The sequence below is a fragment of the Anthonomus grandis genome, chromosome 22, assembly GCF_022605725.1.
Source record: "Anthonomus grandis grandis chromosome 22, icAntGran1.3, whole genome shotgun sequence".
In the NCBI taxonomy this organism is placed as follows: domain Eukaryota; kingdom Metazoa; phylum Arthropoda; class Insecta; order Coleoptera; family Curculionidae; genus Anthonomus; species Anthonomus grandis.
In genome coordinates this window covers 3,344,827-3,359,986 of record NC_065567.1, presented here as the reverse complement: position 1 = coordinate 3,359,986, position 15,160 = coordinate 3,344,827, and the positions used below count along the sequence as shown (strand labels likewise).

General features: G+C 30.6%; 1 protein-coding gene across 1 annotated transcript in view; it reads right to left on the bottom strand.

The window, feature by feature from the left end:
* Positions 1-3,558: 3,558 nt before the first annotated feature.
* LOC126749200 (SRSF protein kinase 3-like) overlaps positions 3,559-15,160 on the bottom strand; it is a gene marked incomplete at its 5' end in the record, with an annotated part of 130,290 nt that continues 118,688 nt past the window's right edge. The window contains 2 exons of the mRNA XM_050458886.1: positions 3,559-3,919; positions 3,975-4,242. Coding sequence (XP_050314843.1) covers positions 3,720-3,919; positions 3,975-4,242 — 468 coding nt within the window. The remainder of the gene's footprint in view (positions 3,920-3,974; positions 4,243-15,160) is intronic.

Sequence of the window (15,160 nt, the reverse complement as noted above, 5' to 3'; positions counted from 1 at the left end):
AAAAAGATACGGCTATCTGGTAGGACACGATTCAGATACCTTTCCTGATAAATATGTCTGGCTTTTTTTTTTTAAATGAAATGAAAGGGGGAACCGATGAATGCTCAAGTTAATTAAAAGAAAAGAAGTACTAAAAATAGTGAATGGTTCATGGCCTTAAGAGGGCCTCCAAAAGTTATTTGATGCCCGGAGGAACCTAACCCCTCTTACCTGAAACGCCCAAAGAAGGAATCCTTCACAATGCTGCTAGCTCAAGCCGATGTGAGTTCTAGCTTCTTTCTCAACCAAATGAACCAAAATTTCTTAGGTAGTAACTACCCAAGAGTTACCCAAATAAATGTCAAAGTCAGTATGGCGCCACCAAGTTTTGGATATTATATAATCCCAATGGACGCCCAATATTTATCAAAATTTATTTAGGCAAGTTCAAAACGAATTATGTTATGTTATTTTATTTATCTTTAAGAGGAATAATTATTTAAGATGGTAATAAGGAACCACAACGTTTAAGTTTCTAATTACAAGAAAAACAAGTTGTCAACAGATAACGCGCCATAAAATTAAATTTTCCAAAATGGTGCACTGTCATTCGTGACCATGCTTATAAGAAATATATCAAAAATACGCAATCAAAAGTGTGGTTGTCAAAATAAAATAAATTATGTTACACCCGAACCTTTTGGGGAATGAAGCTTCGATTCGAATTAAACTAACAATTTACGTGGCCCGGTATATCCCGCTACGGACATTGACCTAAGCAAAAAAAAAAGAAAACCCTAACTGTTAAAGCTTCCCCAATCAAGATTACCCTTTTATTATTTTACTCTAATATTTACTAGCTAATCTGAGAAAATTTGACATCTTAGGAGTAGTCTGAAAATAAATAATATAACCAAAGTATATAGTCGTAGTACTACGAAGCCGGCTGCGTCTTACCTCACAGGAGTCACTTGTCACATATATACGTACTCCTATCAGTAATATTCAAAAATAAAATAGCATCGATTAAATAATGTCAATAAAATTTTAAATAAACTTTTGAGACAAGTATAGTCGAACCTGGTGGGCCTTGGATTATCAAAATAATATAAATATATCCAGCCTTTGAATGAGAAAAATAATTACATCCCCTAACCACCACAATTCGGCTTCACCCCGCTCAGATTGTAAAGTCATATGCATCTCAACTCAATAGATAAAAGTTGTGATAATAAAAATAAAATAAAATAAGTGAATAAAAAAAAATGTTATGTTGTGTCACTTAGCTCCACACACAGCAGACTACTTCAGATTCGAGACTCTCCCAGACATCCAATTCCCAGTCAAAGAAAAACTGCAGGCTTCCAAGCTTCACCTCTTTCACCTCACAATACGCCAAGCTCTGGTAGTGGTCCAGGTTAGACGTTAGCTCACACTTGTTTAAAATCTCCTCTAGATTAGAGCCAGTAGAGTACATAACCCCAAATTAAAAGTACTATGTGGCATGAAGAAATCAGGTCCGTACAAAAAAAATCCGTCCAAAATCCATGTTATGTAGCTCTAGTAGCCAAAAGAAAAAAAAAAAACCCTATACTATCAGTACAAACGATAAATTCAAGAATACCTACTTGTTAATTAAATTATCCCCTGCCAATGCCAATCAGGACCGTCATTTTGCCGATGTTCGAGGGCACGTGAAAAATTATTAGGTTTTAAATCGCCATAAAGGCCAGTAAATTCAACAAATAAAAACAAATTATAGCATTACGCCCAAAAAGTTTGATTTACTATCGCCACATTTAGTCAATTATATCCCCATATGGGTAAAATTCACACGAATTTCAAAAAGGACTAAAGCACTCTTCACTTCATGATGGCGGTCTGGAAAAAGGAATGACCGCAGAGGTTAAACCCGTATTTAAGCAATCACGCACAAAATGTATTGCCAATCGAAAATAATATAACTTTTTTTATAAGTACCATAAAACCCTTTATAAAAAAATAAATAACTAAATTTATGGCCCAAGGAAGTTGGCAATAAAAATATGTATCAGTATGACACTCAATTTCGATTTTCCCTAGACCAGTAACTTCCATGATACTAATACTCGAGAGTAATTCCAGTAATAGTATCATGAGTAACTTATTGCTATCTTCCAAGAAAACTAATATTTACATAAGATAAAAAGAGACAAAAATTAGATAGGTCAGTCCGAGTAAAATTAACCAGCATATCTGGTATGGTCAAGCCAAAATCAGTTATTGTACTATGGACAGTACAACATACACAATTGTACATGCCCAATTGATCATTATTCATTATAAAAGAAATAAATAAAGTATGGAATAATCAATATTGGATATAATTTAAATTCTAAAATATTTCTTTAGTCCAGAACCGGGTTTTATAAGAGTATAAATAAAATTTCATTAACAACCAGTACAATAGGAAGCTGGAATGTACAAGACTAAATGTGTCATTAAAAAAAAGAATACTGTAATTTGAAATGGCTAGAGAACAGAACTATGGGTTACTTGGGAGGCTATTACAGAGAGGGCATTACTAGTACCAATCATTAATATTTGTGAAATATCTATTTTGAAAATATAACTGTAATCAGTGATTTTAATAATGAGTATAAAATGCCAATTTTAACCAGTAACACTGGCTTCTGTTACCATCGGCGAGGCTATACACAAAATGCATTTCTGCTATTTCTTCATTGGTATAATTTACCATGACTGATATTCAGAAAAATAGCGTGGAAACGAAATAACTTCAATAAATAGTTAAAAATCAAATAAATGATGCACTGTGATGGTTTTTAACAATTTGACATTTAAAATCACAGCTCAAGCAATAAGAAACATACATAGGCGACTCCGCGACTGTATTTACCTTAAATAAAGACGCTTTACGGCACTTTTTTACTCCCATTTACTTTTTAAACGCATCAAAAATATGAGTATTTCCTAAATTATTGATTTTTTTTTTAACTTTTCATACTTCTTGTAATAAATCTAATCCCTTAATTTGCTTGCAATCGACAAACAAACATTTTCACACCGCATTAGATTTTTAGGGAACTAAAATTGTTTTTATTTTTTAAAGCGTCGGACGGAAAAAAAACAAGAGATCAAATTTGCTAAAAAGTGATTGAGGATTTAAAAAAAAATGATTGAGAAAATATTATTTTTTTTACATCAAAAAACTCGTCTTGATGCATAGAATACATGTTCCAAATTAAAATGTCTACAATATTGTTGTATTGTATTATTAAAAAACTGATTTTTTTTTTAAACTTTAACACCCTGTATCTCAAAAGTTAAGACGTTGAGATATATTCATAGGAACTTTTTTTCATAAAATGGGTCCAGGAATCACCCCCTTAAATATTAGCACGTCTTTAAGGAACACCCCGTATATAATTATCTTTTACGTGTATGGATCCAACTTGTACAACAATACAAACTCTCTAGATTTAATTTTCGCGCCTAATTCAATTTTCACAATTGTTGCACGTGCAATGTTTTTTCTAAGAAGGACAGTATATATAGATAAATTCCAAAAAAAACACGCTGATTTTAAAATGTTTATTATAAAATGCTAAGAGAGAGAAGAGACAGTGTAACTTAAAAACATGACCAAGTATTCAACGGACTGAATTTGATGAATGAAGAATATTAAAGAACGGTTAAAAATACATAACATCAGTCTTGTACAAATATCCTGGAAATATTTAAAGATCTGTAGAGAGTAACCAATCGTTGGTTAAAGCTTGGCTCGAGGTAGATCGTAGAGCAGGATCTGGCTCCACCAAACTTTCTAGAAAACTGGCAAATGGTATGGCATCTAAACGTTTCCATTTGTATTTTTCCACTAGTACATCTTCTATCTTCCATATTCGTAAGTTATCTGTTGGCACATCCTTTAAGTATCCTAAGATTATTTTTAATTAACACTCACAATTAAATATTAAATTTAACTTATTTACCATTTAAAAAATAACGCTTTGACTCAGTTCCCGTCTCAGTTATATATCTCGGTATTCCTCCCAGAGTTTCCCAAATTAAACACAAATGGTCAATATTAGCAGACAATTCTGTAGAACCTTTCGGACTGAATAGCATTTCACCTGTGGCTAATTCAAAGGCCATGCACCCAACTGACCATATATCAGCTGGATAGCTGTAACCAGCTCTCATTATAACTTCTAAGGCCCTATATTGTCGTGTTTGTATTTCTTGTGAAAAATGGTGATCCTGAAATTTGTTTTTAATCTAAATTGTGATAAATAGCTTTTTTTATGTTTTAAATCCCTAGAAATTTTTCATATCATAAGTTCATAAAATCTTATGCTAATTTTTCAACATGGAATGATAATACTAATCGCTTTGACTTCTAACTTTTTGTTCCATTAGGCTATCGGTGAAATATAAAATACCAGACTTAGCACTTCAAAATTATGAGAGGGCTTTTAAGATGACATTCGTAAAGGACGCAAGTAATAAATGATTACTTCTGATTTGGACCAAAAGCGTTAGTACATGCATTTTACGATTTACAACTAAATAGTATATCTGGAAAAAGACCTTTAGGTAGGTTACCTATATATCGCAACAAGTTTACGAAAGCAATGGTTTAACTGAATCTTCGGTTTAACTGAAAATATGTAATGTGTGTGTGTGCGTCTATACTTCCAATTGTGAACTATTTTATATAATGTAAAGGTGGAATTTATCGTTAATTAAACGAGATTAAGTAAACTACAATAAAGCCTTCATTTAAAGAAATTGCTGCAGATAGAGGTAATGATTTACGAAATCGTTAACAGCACGATAAATGTACTAGCCAGATTAAAAAAAACCATAAGGATATGCTTGTACACGCAAATCCTAAGAATACTTACTCAACCATTTATCATCAGCACGTGACTTTGCCTGAAATGGATATAACGCGCTTTATCGGGAAGGTGAGCATTTGGCAACAACGCATCGCTAAAGCAAAGCAGAACACTGTTCGTCTCGCAGCAGACGAGTCAATGTTACTAGAGGTTCATCGGGAGGAACCGATCGCGCATTTTTTAGTTTGCATGCCAATGGACTTTTTTGCGTTTACTAACAAATAAGTCGCACGCGTATTTTGGTATTTCAAGACGTTTGACTCAGTAAATAAAATAACATTTTTATATTAGTTCAATCAAAATATCCTCATGTTCCTCTGGTAATACGGTTTATTCACTATTCAAATTGACGGATTTACTTTATTCATAAAAAATGCTTTTATATAGGAGGGTATTAGTATCACAAATTTAGGAAGAGAAGGAATGAAATATAAAAATGTTTATAATTTTGTCTCACTTTCAAATTATATGTACCTAAAACAGTTTTTAGAAATTAAGATATAAATAATAAATTAGACATGTGAGTGACTTCCGTCAAAAAAGGGTGGAAGCAACCCTATAGATCGAAAAAATTATCTCATTTTCAAATATGCTTAACACAGTTAGTTGACAATCAAAATACAAAAAATAAATTATAATAGTAATGTACTTTAATTACCCACACATACATTAATATCACAAATTAATATATAATGTACAGCCTAAGAATAAAAATCTAAATAAAGATTACAAAATAAAGATAATAAAATACAAAATAAATTAATCATAACAAAATTTAACTATATGAGAAAAAAACACACACAACACAACATTTATCTAAAATTATAATTACTAAAGATTAACTAAACAGTGTGTGTGCCAAGTGTAGTAACGCAATAATAAAAATCTAATAAAAAGGATAAACTGATGTTTATTTTATATGTATATATCTATATATACTAACTTACATATATATATATATATATATATACGTCATGTAAGTTAGTCACATATATGTAAGTTAGTATATATAGATATATACATATAAAATAATATATAAATATATATATATATATATATATATATATATATATTTATATATATATATATCTATATATGTATATATATATAGTTCTTTACTTATATATATTATATATAGTTCTTACACTTCTTTCTATCAAGTCGAGATCCGATCATATTCTGAGATCCACCTAAAGCCCTTAATATATGGAAGCAATAATTTGTTAGTATATTTAACAAAGTGGTTCAATTAATAGGATAATTAGAGGGGTACGTTTTTTCAACCCCTTTATATATACCATGTATATATATCAATCCGAGATCCACTAAATATATGTTGAAACTCGAGATCCGACCTATATATCAAAGTACCTATTGTACCTATATCATCAAATTTACTGCATAACGCGAGATCCAACGATGTTGCCAGATCAAATATTGCCTTTTTGTAAAACAAAATTAGATTTTGTTAATCATTTATGTTTATCTATAAACTATTTCTGTATTAATAGAAATGAAAACTATAGAAAAACGTAGACTAAGAATACAAAAGTAACAACTAATCAAAGAGGTTTTATCCTATGACGATATAGCTTTAGACAAGTAACTTAATGAGAAAATAGGACTTAACTTACGTACTTACTTTATAGGACTGGAAAAGGATATATTTTAAAAGCCTTCCTGTAATTTTTATATTTCATTACGGCTATAGGTAATATGTATTAGATAAAGGTGCACAATATTAAGGGAAGAGACCAGGTCCTATAAAAGTCTATGTATTCGGATTGATCATTTTTTAATTTTTTTAATGAAGGCAAATGTAATATGCATGAATTGAAAAAAACAATTAACACACGTTTTTTCAACCGTATTATTATTTTTTAATTAGTCAAATATATAAATATCTTAAATCTGTACTATTTTGGTTATTGGTTCATTTTTTTCACAGTATATTTTCACATTATCTTTCACGGGAATTATGAATTACCGTCGAAATGAGGAATGTTGTCGGCTTGAAAATGAAGTAATATGGTGAGGTGTTATTGACGTAGCTTGATTTTTGATCGGATTGATTAAATTGACTTCTTCAGAATTTTCTTCTGGTAAAGGTGGAAATAGGTTACTTGCAAGATTTTCGGTCAAATTTTCTTCGATTAAATTATTTTTTTTAATTATACTATAAAAATAATATTTTTTTGAATCAGAATAAAAGAGATATCGTATCACGAGTACTTTTATTTTAGAAATTTAACATATTGCAAATTACGTACTGAAAGTTTAATGACTTAGTTATTGCTTACATTAGTTATTAAATATTTTGATAATTACATATGTAAAATATAAGAATACCTGAAAGGCTGACGAAAACCTATTAATTTAATTTAATGTTATTATTTTCATGTTAAAATTATAGAAAAAATTGTATAAAAAGTATTACTGTCGTTTGAAATGTTTGCATTTTAAATAATAACCGGCGATCAATGTTCTACTCTAACAACACATTTTTGAATTATTATCGAATTTAAATTGAAGTTGGTACATATCTTCCATTAAAATAAAATAGTGTATATTATTATCCCACCGTCTTCGAGAAAATATGTATCCACTTTTCTTATTATTTAAAAATGTTATAACAGTAGTCATAGAATGCAATTTGAGACCATCGACTTGTGTGTTTCCAGTCCGGTCGAGTCTAGAATAATATATGGCATAAGGTTTAGGGGTTTGTGTAGCCAGCACTCTTTTTGGTTTTTCAAAAGTGTGTTATTAGATTTGTGTTACATTAGTGAAACAAGAAAACATGGATCACCTTTCTTTTGAAAGGAGAAGACTTTTAATAGTACCGCTAATTTAGTATTACAAATATCCCACTCTACCTTGATTAAGAAATCAATCATATATAAAAGCAATAAAATCTGAAATTATTTGCTAAGGAACACAGTAAACAACGCTTTTCTCTTCTCGTTAAGCTTTTTCGGAAAAGAGCCTTCAATTTTTTTCAAGATAGTATCTATAGTAAACTAAATGAGTTTTATTGTGATAACATTTAATATGTTTAATTCCTTTTAAATATTTGTTTTTTTACTATTTTAATTAATTTTAACACTTATAACCATTTTTTATATTTCAAAAATTTAGTCTGCTTATTTTCAATGGATTTATACTTCGCGTGCTTTTTTTATAACTTGCAGATATATTTCGGTTTTGCTAGGATTGCCAAGTATTTATTAGGAAAGAGAATTCCTACAGCTCACCCGACAAAATGATAGTTGTTCAGTAATGACAGTGTAGTATTTTGTCGAACTGTGTTGTCGGTTCTAGTTTTCTCACCACAGCCAAAGATAATTATTGTTTCGATTCTCTAAATCTGATTGTAATGTATTGTAAATATTTTCAATTCACAATCCAGTTAAGACTTTTAAATAATTAACACTAATTTAAAAATTTTGATAAAGATTCACAGAGATGTAGGTAACTGAAATGACTGGTTAAACAGTGTATTCACGATGAAAGGAATAATTTTATTTAAAATTAAGATATTTAATTCGTCTTTTATTTTTTAGATACATCGATTACTTGCGCGTTTTTGAAATAAAAATTTTTCATATAGGGTGCCTCAAGTAGAAATTATGGCGGCAATCTTTTTTTAAATGGAAAATCCTGTAGGTATATCATGACAATTTATAATTTTACGATATATTCTGAATATCTTTTGTATAGCATGCAAATTTGACGTAATAGACTTATGAAATATAGGACATTAAACAATAAAAATATATTCTTGATCTATTACAGCTAATGTTTAATTTGTTGTCCATTTAATTCAATGCGTCTTTTGCAATGAAAATTTTAGTTACAGTAAGTCTTTAGTAGAAACTATGACGGCAAAATTATTTTTTTATGTGATTTCTTAGAAAGTAAGTAGATCCTATTATTTTCGAACAGTTTTCAATCTTAGAACTTTTAGAAATTTTAGAACGGTTTGTCATGCATTTGTGATTATAATATTCATATTAGTTGTCATTTCACGCATAATTTTTTAATAAAATGCATTTATCTGAGAAGGAACGAAATGAAAAAAATGAAAAAAACTCATAATGAGTGGTTTTGGAGACCGGGTGCGTACACAATAAGAAGTCTGTAATCTATTTAATGCAATTTATGCAGATCGTTCTGCAATTACTAGATCTACCGTTAGAAAAATTAAATCAAAATTAGGGAACATGGCCTTGTAAGAAATTTTTCTAAAGGAAAACCTCCAAAAGTATCTGAAGGTGCTACACTGAATGTTCTATTCTAAAAACGGGGAATAATCCCCACGTTGCGATTAGTACACTCTCCAGAAATTGGAATTTATCAGTAGGGTTAGTGGCCAGAATACTTTGTATAAATAAATATCATTCTTATAAAGTATAACTGATCCACGAATTGTAAGAAGACGCAGATTATTACCGCCGAGTTCAGTTTTGTTAGCAGATTCTTGAGGCTAACAATGACAATGGAAAATTTATTCGAAATAATATTTTTTCTGATGGGGCAACCCTTACGTTAAATGGACACGTTAACAGCCAAAATTGCAGATCAATATGTATGGAATTTCAGTTACCATTGGGTAACTGCTGGACCCAAGAATACTACACACAGCGCCCTCATAAAATTAATATGCAAGTATTATGAAAAATCGAATCCTTGGACCCTTTTACAATTTGAACTTATCCCTGCTTTAGTTGCTTCATTCCCTGATTCACAAGAGGCTGACACACCTAGTAGTAACGAAATATGGTTTCAACAAGACGGGGCACCTCCTCACTTTGCCATTGCTGTTCGATAAATTCTGTATGCAGCTTTTTCTAACAGATAGATTGGACGAAGAGGACTGGTTGAGTGGCCACCAAGGTTACCCGATATAAGCCCACTGGATTTTTTCTTATTTGAAACTCAAAATTTTTGTGGATAGACCAAATATAATGTTGATGATTTAAAGAAAAGAATTTGACAAGAAATTAGACTAATCCATCAAAAATGCACTAAAGTAAATGGACAACAAATTGAACATCAGTTGCAACAAATATTGTATAATTTTTATTTTTTAATGTCGTATGTTTCTTTAGCCTATTACGTCAAATTTGACAAACCGCTAGAAAAGTTTAGACACATGGTATGCCGTACAAAAAGTATTCAGAATATATCATAAAATTGTGAAATGTCATAATATACAGGGTGTTTCATTTATAAAAATTAATGTTGACGCCATAGTTTCTACTTAAGGTACCCTGTATAGAAAATTTTTATTGCAGAAACGCTTAACTTACAATGCTAAAAGATGTGTCCAAAAAATAAAAAAAGAAAAAACATGTTAATTTTTGAACAAAATTTGTTCCTTTCATCGTAAATGCACTGTATCCATAAATGATTATAACTGGTTTAAAATTATGTTAATGGCGGCCATTTGATAAAATAAATTTTAAGAATATGCAATGTAATATATTAATTAATGTTGCAATAAAGTGTTATAATTATTATTTAAACATAATTATTTCGTGAACAGTTGAAGATAAATAAAGGACATTATTTATAAAACATGTCCCGAATTATTCGGAGAATTCGAATATGCAAAAATATATAAGAGATTTCATTCAAGACAAAAAAAAATTTTTTTACACGTCCCTCTATAATTACATTTCATCGGAAATATTTATTCAAAATATGCTCGATCTCAAAATAGAGAGGTACAGAGGGGCAAGACGTATCGGTGGATATTTCCAAAAAAAAACCTCTACTTTTATTGAATTTATCCGCTATTAAATTACAACCTTGTTATAGGATTTTTATATTTTTGTTTATCAACTTACTAACTTAGTAATAAGTTGAATCAGATTCATGTTTATGTTTTGTATTTTTTAAAAGACTTAACATCTTTGTTTTTAAAGAACTTATCTCTTTCTTGCTACGTATACAAATATCGTGAGAATCGAATATCATCTGAAATGCAACTGGGCAAACAAACAGACCCGAGATCTCAGCTTGTGGAGAAAATATACTCTGTGATGTGTCAGTGTAGTATTTAATAGGCAAAATTTTAGATTGCTTCAAGAATTATTCTGCAAAAATTGCTAAATTACTTTTAATGCTTATGGACCGAGGAATTAGCAAAGAAGACCATGGAAAAACTATTCAAGAAATTAATGCTGTAATGGATAAATGGGAAGATAATATTGGCAGTAATACTTAATTATTCTAAACAGCAAATGAAAAGATACTTTATCAACTTATACTTTGGTAGATCAAATGCTTGCCTCATAGTGTCATACACTATTTTAAATAGCAAACAATTTTCCATCTTACTTTGCCAAAAAAATTGATACTTGTTGAAACAATTTGCCAGTAAAAATGTATCATAAGAAATAGTTCATTCAAGTCCAACTAATCGAAAATATCCTCCTCGAAAATATATCCTTAATCGCCCAATCTTTGGAAAACCAAGAAAATGGTGTGGCGATACTAAATGAAAATAATTTGTATTTTAAACAGGATGGAGTTTCCTCACACTACGCTTTGACAGTTGGAGAGTAGCTTAATAAAGAGTTTTTAGGGATGTCAGGTGGCAGTTATAATGCAACTGAAGAAAAAGCAAAGTTTATAAAACCCCACACAAAAATATTAATGATTTAAAGGATCGAATTACTCGAGAGTATAGAGTTATTAGCGGACAAACACTTGTCAATATTCCTGGGGGATTTCCAGACTTTATTATAACAGACTTTATTATTGTCTCGCGAATAACGGAGCACATTTTGAGCACTTTTGCACTCAAATTCTGTGAACTGATTTATTTATTTTTTACACCCTTCTGTTTATAAGTCTATAAACTTCAATTCTTTATACACCACTTTAGAATAGCCATTTGACATACCAAAATATGACGTCGATAAAATATTCATTATCAGACTTTTTAGCTTACTATTCGCTAGTACTTCACCCGAATCAATTTTTTGGCACTATTGAATAGACATTTTAATGGTGCTTACAACGATGTGTCACACGATGGGGGTCTCATTTGAAATGTCAAAGCAACTCCCGACATAGTTCATATGAACTTTTTTTTATAAAACGACCTAACGATTCACCCTGTATAGTTTAGTACCGTAGTTAGGAAACACCCTGTATATATATATAGCCAGGGTGGAACTAACCTCAAAAATTTTAAATGGAATAGTGGGTTGAGTTAAACCTTGTTTGAGAGATCTTTTGATTTTCTTTACGACTACACCTAATTTAAAGGATTTTACTTCAGCGGTTCTCAAACTATTGACTATTTTAACAATTAATATAGTTTTTTGGAAAACCTGTATTAAATCGCAATTCTTTATCCTCATGCATTTGTAGAAAGGCATACCCAGTACCCTCAAAAAATTAATGTATGGGCAGGCATTTTAGGAATTAAAGTGATTGGGCCATTATTTATTAACGGAAATTTAAATGGAGACATTTATTTGGATATGTTGGAAAATACCATTAATCCGCTTATCACTCAATCCATTGAAAACCAAATCGATGATGATGGAAACCCTATACTTGATGAGGCTGAAATATATTTCCAGCAAGACGGCGCTCCTCCTCACTATGTTCTTCCCTTTCGGCAATGGCTAGATGACGAGTTTCCAGATAAATGGATAGGGCGAAGGGGTCTATAGAATGACCTGCTATAGACCCCTTCGCTGGTGCTGCTGGCCTGCTGCTATAAGAATGGCTGGGTCATTTGAAATCTATTGTGTTTACTCCCCAACCTGAAAGCTTGGATGAACTTCGTCAACGCATCATGGACAGCTGTCATGATATCCCACAACATGTTTTTGAAAATGTTCGTCGGGAATTTGAACATCGCCTATATCATTGTTTGGCTAAAAACGGGCAACATTTTGAACACTTATTCAAATAAAAACTGATATTTTCATGTTTTGGTTTTCTATCTGAACAAATTAAGGTAAACAAAGATTTTTCTAATATGGGTTTCGAATTTCCATGCCTCTGTTATGCCTAGGATCTATGATTTCAGGTAGTAGACATTTAAAATAAAAAATCTTTAATTTTTCTATCATTTTTTATTTCCAAAATGAATCATATATTTTCATTTATTGTTAGGTAATTTGTTTATTTTTAATAATTTATTTTCTTTTATATAGAATGAATTCTACCTATAAAAAAATAGGAATAATCTATACTTAAAAGCAATCTGAATTAATTTTAAATCGTTCTAAGCGGGGATAGAGTCAATGTTTTTACGTTGTTTAATAGTTTGTACCGGCTTTGTCTCCGTCGCCTTTAGTAGTAAATATGTTTTCATAATCACGGCAGATTATTATTGACAGTCGTACGATAACGATGTAAACACTTAAATATAGTTACAATACGTGAAATTCTTAAAATCTTTTACTTTTCCTGACATATTTGGTCCTTCGACGACGGATTTTCTTGTGAACAATCCAGCCCTTCACTAGGAGTTTGTTTATTTGGTATTTGTGACGGCATACTACATCTACACAGCTGATCACTACATAGTTTACCTGCAGGTCAGTGCGTTCCATTTTACCTTTCCTTTTGTCCTTTAATTTGCGTGTCGTCCGAATACATACCTACTATTTTTGTATTTTACGGTTTATACCTACATACACTTAATATTTTTACAATTTACTATATCACATTTCATTTACGTTAACATTTTGATTACTTTCGGTTTGATGTAACCATTTACGTCCGCTGTATTGTACACTTTATTTGGTATTTTGCTGATTTTATTTATTTTTACGTACAATACAAGCTCTTTCGATACTGTATACTTATTTAATAAGTAATATTTACTTAAATAAATATTTAATATATTTATTTAAGCCTAACTATATTTACATACAATCTCATTTTCTTAGTTTGCCTTTTAAATTTGTTTTGATTGATACGTTTACGATGTCTGACGCCAATAAGGTTAAACGTAAGTCTGCTAAGAATTCTTTGACTCGATTTATGAACCATTTTAATACTATTAAGCACAATGCTAACATTAATTTTGCAAATTTACGTAAGCAATTAGAGGACGCTAAAGAACTCTTGACTATAACTCTAGAATTATAAGACGGTTTACATTCCTGAACGACAAGCATCTGAAGATAATTTCAATGCAATTATTACTGAGGTTACTGAATTTATTAAGGAGAATGACTTCCATGATACTGATTTAGATGAAACTAGATCTTCTCGTATTTCGGAAGCCGGTCTAGCTGATGTTGATATTACTAACTTTAAATTACCTGACGTGAATTTGCCAACATTTGATGGGTCAAATGATCAAATCAGTGGTTTTTTTCCGTGACAGTTTTAAATCAATAATACATGAAAATAAAAAACTTAATAATGTACAGAAATTGTATTATTTGCGCTTGTCCTTGCTAGGTGTCGCTGCTAACATTATTCGGTCTTTAAAAGTTTCTAATGAAAATAATGAAATTGACTGGAACCTTTTAGCTGAGCGCTTTGAAAACAAAAAACTACTTGTTACTAATCACATCAAAGCCATTTATGCGCTTCCAGTTCTAACAAAAGAGACTTCTGAGGGTGTTAGACTACTTTTAGATGGAATTCAAAAGCACTTACGATCTTTAAATGCTCTTGGATGTCCTACCAATTATTGGAATGATATTATTATTTATTTACTTTGTACAAAACTTGACAATACTACAAGAAGTGCTTAGGAATCAACTAATTTTGCAGGCGAATTGCCAACGATGGATGAGTTTCTACAATTTTTAAAGAATCGCTGTCGGATATTGGAGTCAGTAATTTCCAGTAACATCGAATACCATCACAAAAAAAACAAGACATTAGAGTACATAAAATAAAATCTTTTTTAACTACAAATAACTTACATTGTCATTTATGTAATAAAAACCACAATATTTATAACTGCAATGATTGATATATAAACAACTAAACGACTACATCTTTGTGTCAATTGTCTTAGCAACAACCACTCCACTAAAAATTGCAAATCCTCAGGTTGCAAGATGTTCTAAAGTACATCATACGTTGTTACATTTCGAAAATAAAACTTTAACACTTTTAGACTCTCAAAATAAAATAAATTCAAACACTGTTGAACCAAACATTTCTCATGTAAATTCAGTACAGCAAGATTTTAAGAAAAACGCTTCTTCATATGATGTTAACACTATATCAACTGAATCTTCTATTAAGTCTCTTATTTTACTTTCCACAGCTCACGTCAA